The following is a 7,870-nucleotide window of genomic DNA, read 5'->3' on the forward strand; positions in this document are numbered from 1 at the left end:
TAGTATCAAAGAAAAAGAACCAGAGTTGGTGTAAAAGCAAAGAAAAAAGTGTGTTTTGAATTTTTTCAAGAATTTTAAATTCGTGTTGGCTTGTATAAGTTGTGTAACATTAAAGAGAAAAGAAGCAGAATTGATGTAACAAAAAATCAAAAAAATAAAAGACTGTGCTGAACACTATTCAAGAATTAAAAGTGTTATCAAATTTTGTTTTCTCGAAAGTGCAAAGAAGTGCAAAATGGAAGGCCACGACGAAGTCAGCTTCATGCAATATACGGTAATAAGAAAATACGCGACCGAATCATCGCGACGACGATCGTTTGAAGAATGGCCAATAGGTTTGGAGCAAACGGCAGAGCAAATGATTGATGCTGGTTTCTATTATACTGGTTATTCGGATCGAGTCATTTGTTTTTCCTGCGGAGGTGGGCTAAGTAAGTGGGAGAAGGATGACGACCCATGGGAGCAGCACGCTCTATATTACGGTGACTGCGATTAAGTGGTCCTCATCAAAGGTGAGAGTTATCACGACGAGGTGGTGACAACACTTGCAGCCAGGCGCATCGCCAAAGAAAACGACCAAAATTCAAAATCCAGTGAAGCATCGATTGACACAACTTCTTCTACACCACCACCAACTACCGATTGTGAAGAGGCATACGAAGCAAAAATGTGTAAAATATGCTATGAAAACGATAGCAATAGTGTGTTTCTTCCATGTGGACATATTATTGCATGTGTGAAATGCACTTTTTCACTTCAGGTTTGTCCAGCCTGCCAGAAGCCATTTGAAAAAGTACAGAAAGTGTTTTTCTGCTAAATTACTTTAAAAAAACATTGCGTTCAGTAAATATTTTAGTGATGAATCATCGATGAATCACCCAACGATGATTCATCACCAAAATATGTATAGCTACAATCCAGTAATGTCATTAAAAAAAACAAAAGTTATAAATTCATGAAGCGATTCCATTCTTAAATAGAGTTCTCTCTATTTTCCACTCTCATTTCTTTTCGAAGTGCTCAACGAAATAGTAGATTCAATCGAAATTTTTTTTCATTTAAAGATGTTTTTTGAAATTAATAGTATCAAACAACTTTTCGAGTTCGACGATGTTTGCATTGACGACTTTGCTTTCCGTCTCCATTATAAATCAACAATTATAATATTGATAATATCTTCATTGTTCATTACATCTAATCAATTCATCGGTGAGCCAATCAGCTGCATCATTGATGATATTCCCGCAAATTTCATTAATTCCTACTGTTGGACATACGGTACATTCACGAACGCTGAACAAGAAAATGGTGATATTCAACCAGGTGTCGGAAGTGTTAATAAAGGCAAAAGTGAAATTAAATATCACAAATACTATCAATGGATTTACTTTACACTTCTAATCCAAGCAATTCTGTTCTACGTTCCACGATATGTATGGAAAATTTGGGAAGGAGGAAAAATGCAGAAACTTTCTTCCAATTTGAATTTAGTTATCACAGAAGAAGGATATAAATTTGAAGGGAAAGAAATCATAATTAACTATATGAAAAAGAATATGGGTACGCATAACGACTATGCATTAAGATTTTTGCTATGTTTAGTTTTAAATTTGATTAATATAATTGCGCAATTGTATTTTATGGACTACTTTTTGAACGGTGAATTTTCGACCTACGGGCTTGAAGTGTTGAAATTTATCAATATGGAACCAGAAGAACGCGTTGATCCAATGTCACTCGTGTTTCCATCAATGACCAAATGTTCATTTAACAAATATGGACCATCGGGGAGCATACAATACTTAGATGGTTTATGTGTGCTCCCATTAAACGCCCTAAATGAAATAATATATATTTTTTTATGGTACTGGTTCCACTTGGTGGTCTTTTTCACAGCCGTTTCAATTGTTTATCATATTTTGATTTACGTTTTCCCTTGTAATAGATCTTACGTCACTGAAGATGAACTTATATGCATACCATTTGAAAACATTGAAAAATTTGTCAGAAAAATAAAAATGGGGGATTGGTTTTTTCTTTATCAATTAAGTAAAAATATTCACCCAATATTGTATGAAGACATTTTGATGACTTTGTCCACAAATATGGAACAAAACGGATGTAGCTTAGTTGGCATTTAAAAAAATCAAATTAGAATCAGTTACTGAAGTTAAATTGACAGATTGCTAATTGACAAACTAGAAAGAAGTAAGATTTTTTATATAGATTAGATTTATGGCAGACCACGGCTTTGAAATGTAAAAAAAAGAATATAATCATAGGTATCTCATAATTTCATGGAAAAAAAAAATTAAAAATGAAACAAAATAAAATCTTCGTTATCAAAACGAAAAAAGTTAAGTTTTTATTTATATTATCTCCACAGTTACATTTTCAGCTTATATTACTCTGTTCACAATATTTGAATATGGATTGTACACAACAATATTATCATGTATAATTAAACAATATGCTGTTGTATTTGCTGGAATACGCTGTCTTGTTTGAAATTCTATGCGAATATCAATGATGCTTTTTTTCAGAGTTTCATTTTGATGTGTGCAATCAATTAGAATCAATGGTGCTTGAGTTTTGAACTCTTCAAATGTCAGCATTGGGGCTGTCTCATGTATAGATCTTCCATGGTAAAATGCTTCTTGGAACCGGGAATACATTTCATAAAGAATTGCATATTGGTTCTGATCAAAGTTTACGTTAAGGTTTTCATACGGGTAAGATTCTGAATTTAAGAAAACCTTCAAATCGGACAGGTGACAATGATCAAATTGACTTTTATCGGCGGTGATAACATTATTTTTAGCTGTCTGGAAAGCGACCACGATAAATCTAGGGGTATTGAGCTGCGAACTTGCTTTCACGCTCCATATATGCTTGTCAGTGATTGGTAGAACTGGATACTCATACAGCTCCCATGTTCGAAAATTCATTTGAATATTTTGCTTTTTATTTATGATTTGCATCAGTTTTAGTTTTTCCGCATCTGATACCGTAACATGCGGAACTCGCCATTGAATTTTATCAATCTGGAGTGTTGAAATGTTGTTGGCGCCCGTGAAAATATTTAGGTCAGAGTTACTGCGCTGCAATATTAATTCATGTTTCGCATTCATAATGATGTTCTGGTAATCTTCTGCAAAACCCAGTATGTGTTTTAATGGGATACAAAAAGAGAAGTTACCATTGGCTGAAACAATGCTCGAATCTTTTTTCCAGCTACTGATTTCTAGGCGATTCGATTCTGTAGGTGTGTATGAGAGATATCCTTTGATGGTGGATGTTATGCCAACATTTTTACAAATATCGATCGGAAATCCATTTAATTCGTATCGAATTTCATTGAAAAGAAAGCATGCCGCATTATTTGAAAAATTTGGTGCCACTCTATCTTCTGGATTCGCTGCAGCCGCAGCAGGTACCGTAACGGTAATTCTGCCTTCAATGTAAATGTAACTTCGGTGAAGCAAAACATATAGATCTTGATTTTGGATTACTACACGTATTTCGTCATTGTGGTTGTATGAAGTTGTGTATGGGCTATATGCATGGTCTTGGATGCTGGTAATTCTATCATCATATCCAACCGGACCACGCAACGATAAAATTTCGCTATTCATATTCAATTATTTTTTCTTAATTCTGTTTAACGCTGAATCCGATTTCCCGTAATAATTCTACGTTTTCTTTGCGCAATGGATTAATTCTAGTCGATTTCTTTTGATTTTTTCCAAAAGATCGCGAAGATGGAGATGTTGTCACGTCCACCGTTTTTTTCTTAATGTTAGCAAATCTGTTATGCTTCTCTGTTTTATAGTTACTTAAATTGCTCCTATAAATGATCATTTTGACTTTTAGTTACTGTTTACTTTTTTAATATGTAATCGTATTGTAATAGTTTCCCCACGGAAATTAATTAAACAATTATTTTGATCCACTAAAGAGAGATTAAGAGTACGTATGTTCTTCACAGTGACCGGAAAGTAAATGACATTTTGTGGCACTTCTATTATCTTATATCCAGGTGGTACTCTAGGCGAAAATTCATGAATCGTATGTGATGGGCGATTGTTCAAATACGATCCCGTAATTTTATTACATTCCACTCGAATGACACTTACTTTTAATATGTCAGCTGACTGCTGTGAAACATGCACTGTATTTTCTCGTAAAACTTTGTTGTTTCTAAACCCTAAAAGTTGACCAATTGTATTCGGTTTGGAAAAATCAATGGGTTGACTGCATATGATTTCACATTGAAGTGTGTTCTTGTTGGCTTCCAATTCAAATTTGACATTCTGCGGTGCAAGTGTCCTCTTTAAATATTTGGATAAATGTTCTACCTCATACGATCCAGTTGGAATTTTAATATATGACAATGGCTGTTTTCGCTTAGTAGGGTTAGAACTCAGAGCCCTCTTGTTCTTTTGCACCTCTGGTTCTCCAACATTTAATTGCGCAGTATCATAATAATACCAATCAGAGCTCTTTTCAACAGCCTCTCCAATTTCATTTGAATTTAAACTTTCAATATCAATTGAAAGACCTTCATCATTATTATCGTTTTTATCGACACTGTTGTTATCATTTGAATCATTTCTCAGATTTTCATGGCCAAAGTAAAATAGGTCATTTGTTTCGTCGACATTGGGAATAGAATTAAATGTCTGAAAGTCAATCAACCCGCACACATAATTTCCATCGCTTAAATCAATAGACGGAAAATATTCGGCCTCCAACTGTGATGAATTTCCCGTTAATGTTAATGTTATCGATGACATGGTTAAAACGTGACTGATACTCAATAAATATTGTATCGCTTATTTGTACACCATGTCAAATAAAAATTTCAGGCATAAATGTCCGCATATGACACTATCAAAATTTTGGAAGCGTTCGTAATTAAAATAAATGGTACAGTCACCTTCAATATACTTTATAAACTCACGGGGTGGTTGTAAATCCCCGAAAGAATCATAGTAGTGGCAGACCTTATCACTCTTTAAGTAGCTCACCCAATGGGTCCCAAAACCAGATATGGTGAGAGGAAGAGGCCCAATCCTTTCTTATATGGCATTAAATAAAGCCCATTTCCAGATTTCATTTTGCTCCCCAACGCAATAGCTTCCATGGTTTGATTATGGCGCTGTGCTTCATTCAAATCCTTTTTTGCTTTATTTGCTGAAATAACTGCGTTTGCAACGCCAGCAGAGCCCCCCATCAATGCGCCTAATGCAGAAAGACCAGCAAAAATAGGTATTAGTGGCAACGCTCCACCTATTTTCGGAACGGGGATTATTCGTGGGAGCCCATTTTGCGCCATTTCCTTGGAAATTCGATGACTTTTTATAATGGTTTTCGCTGCTTGCACGGCTAATTTTGCAGCATCTGGAACTGTTCTCGGTTGCCCCTTATGAATTTCACTTTTCGCATTTTTTATTGCCTTTTTAAATACCTGTGAAACTGATGCCCTTTTCTGCTTCGTACTAGTTTTGGTGCGCTTTTTACTTAATTTCCGTTTCTGCTTAAGGCATCCACCCACTCGCGGCTTCAAGCCCATGCCCAAGGCGGATTTTGCCTTCATGATGCCGCTTATACTAAGCGCAGCAGCTCTTTCACCAAAACTAGCGTCTTTTGACTTTACGCGTTTCCACGCTTTTTTACCTAACAATTTATCTGCTTCATTACGTTCTTTTATGTCGTTTGTGTTCGAATAAGCTATGTCATGCTCTTTACATGCTCTGTCTAAATCATTTACACCTGGATCGTTTCGTTTGAGTCGTTTGTTAAGCTTTGTCCCCGGACCACAATACTGATATCTTGGAATATGCATTTCGAATGGGAGCTTATTTATTAATGTATTCATGAGACCTTTCCCCGTCAATCGTTTCTTCTTCTTCCCAGCAGATTTTCTTTTTGTCTTCATTTTTCTAGTTAGACCTTTACCAGAAATTTGTGTTTGTTTTTTTGTTTTTTTGTTTAACCCTCTACCGGATATTGATTTACGTTTTTTCAATGAACTCTTTGAAAACTTCTTTCTTTGTGTTTTCGATTTCATTTTCGTATCGTTTTTGCTTAATTTTTTCACTTAAATTCCCAATATTTAAACGTGTGGATCATGCAGAAGTTGGGCATTAACTGATCATTTGTGAGCGTGAATGGTTATATTTATAACGGTTTTTTTTTGTTTTTTAAATTTAAAAAAAAATGGAGAAGTTTCAAATAATCAAGCAACGTGTTAAAATTCCCATCCATAATGTTGAAACGCAGGGCAAAGACGTGAATAAAAAGCCGCATTATAAGCATAGTGTTTTGTTACCGAATAGCATTCGTTGTCTAATTTGCGGAGCCTCAAACAGTGGAAAAACGAATGTGATCATTAGTTTAATAGAAAGCCCAAATGGTCTTCGATTTGAAAACGTTTACGTGTACGCGAAATCCTTATTCCAACCAAAATATGTTTATTTGAAGAAAATTCTAGCATCCATCAAAGGTATTGGTTGTTATATGTTTTCCTCGAATGACAGTGTGATTCCTTTAGAGGAAGTCAAACCAAATTCAATATTCATATTTGATGATGTAATTTGTGAAAAACAAGATAATATTAGATCATATTTTTGTATGGGGCGTCATAGGAGTGTTGATTGCTTTTATTTAAGCCAAAGCTATGCGCATATCCCAAAGCATTTGATTCGTGAAAACGCTAATTTACTCGTGCTTTTCAGACAAGATGAGACAAACCTAAAGCATATATTTAGTGACTTCAACATATCTGTCGACATGTCATGAGCGAGCTCCAAACAATGGAAAATATCGTATGCAGTTCGATAACTTCATAAACATTCCGCCAATGTAAAATTGTATAAATAATATATAATTTCGCAATATATTTGCAGTATAGAAGATACTCTTTAGGTGTTCACATGATTTTTCATACCATTTTCATGTAAAAAAAAAAACAAGAAAACATCATCACCATTATGAAGAAAAGAAAAGAAAACAGCGTAGAGTCTGTACGGAATACCCACACTGAACGTTCAAAAAAATCAATCATAAACACTAGAAATACAATTGGGAAAAAGTTTCGAGATGTGCACAATAAAAAGTTAGCGGTATCGCATCGAGTCAGCGAGACATATAAACCTATTATTGAGCCCCTAAAAACTTTTGTGAAGCAAGAGCATGAACAAAATAATAAATCTTTTAAAAAAGAAAAAGATGACCATTATTGGATCCCTGATTCAGTTTTCAAAACTGCTATGGCACCTCATCGTCGTAATTTGTTCGATTATTCACCAGAGGCTTCAGGATCACGATCAAATTCATTTCATGACATTAGTGGAGTTGGGGCGCTTGGCGTGGGAGATATTACGGAAGATAAGGAGGAAGATGAAGCAGATGAGCTAGAAAAACACATAAAAAGTAAAGTTCTGAAAACTAATTCACCACTTATTGATCATACATACGGTTTTCAATATAAGCGCGGTAAACTTCTCTTAGGAAAAGATCGTGTGTTAACAAAAGACACCCCAAACGGATTAGTATATTCTATAAGGAAAAAAGAGTTCCCGGCTACAGCTGGTGTAACTGAGCTTTTGCTTTCGAGTAACCCTCAATTATACAAAAATGAAGATTTAGAGACATATAGGGATATGCTGGTATATACGAGCGCTCATAGAAAGAATTTTGATCGATTTGCCACAATAAATCGAGCCAAATCAACACCAAAATATAAAAACATTATTTCAAAGTTGTTTCCTATATCGAAGAGAGGAGCAGGTATAACCAAAGGAAATATCATACAAAAGCCGCAATTGAAATATAAAGTTGTCAACAAAAAAAGTTCAGGCAACAC

General features: G+C 34.9%; 1 protein-coding gene and 1 pseudogene across 1 annotated transcript; both read left to right on the forward strand.

The window, feature by feature from the left end:
* The first annotated feature begins 235 nt into the window (after positions 1-235).
* LOC129571455 (death-associated inhibitor of apoptosis 1-like) lies at positions 236-817 on the forward strand (annotated as a pseudogene).
* A 247-nt stretch (positions 818-1,064) lies between these two features.
* On the forward strand, positions 1,065-2,141 carry LOC129571456 (innexin inx2-like). The gene is made up of 2 exons (XM_055451250.1): positions 1,065-1,938; positions 2,080-2,141. The coding sequence occupies exons 1-2, from the start codon at positions 1,065-1,067 to the stop codon at positions 2,139-2,141; spliced, it is 936 nt and encodes a 311-aa protein (XP_055307225.1).
* The last annotated feature ends 5,729 nt before the right edge of the window (positions 2,142-7,870 follow it).

Source organism: Sitodiplosis mosellana, unplaced genomic scaffold (genome assembly GCF_009176505.1).
Source record: "Sitodiplosis mosellana isolate CC-2019 unplaced genomic scaffold, AAFC_SMos_1.0 Smas_scaffold_2515, whole genome shotgun sequence".
Taxonomy (NCBI): Eukaryota; Metazoa; Arthropoda; class Insecta; order Diptera; family Cecidomyiidae; genus Sitodiplosis; species Sitodiplosis mosellana.

Bases quoted from the DNA above. Each gene is read 5' to 3' on its own strand.
- LOC129571456 (XM_055451250.1), top strand. From the start codon at position 1,065: ATGTTTTTTGAAATTAATAGTATCAAACAACTTTTCGAGTTCGACGAT. The intron at 1,939-2,079 runs GTAATAGATCTT...TATTGTATGAAG, and splicing joins TTTGATTTACGTTTTCCCTT to ACATTTTGATGACTTTGTCC.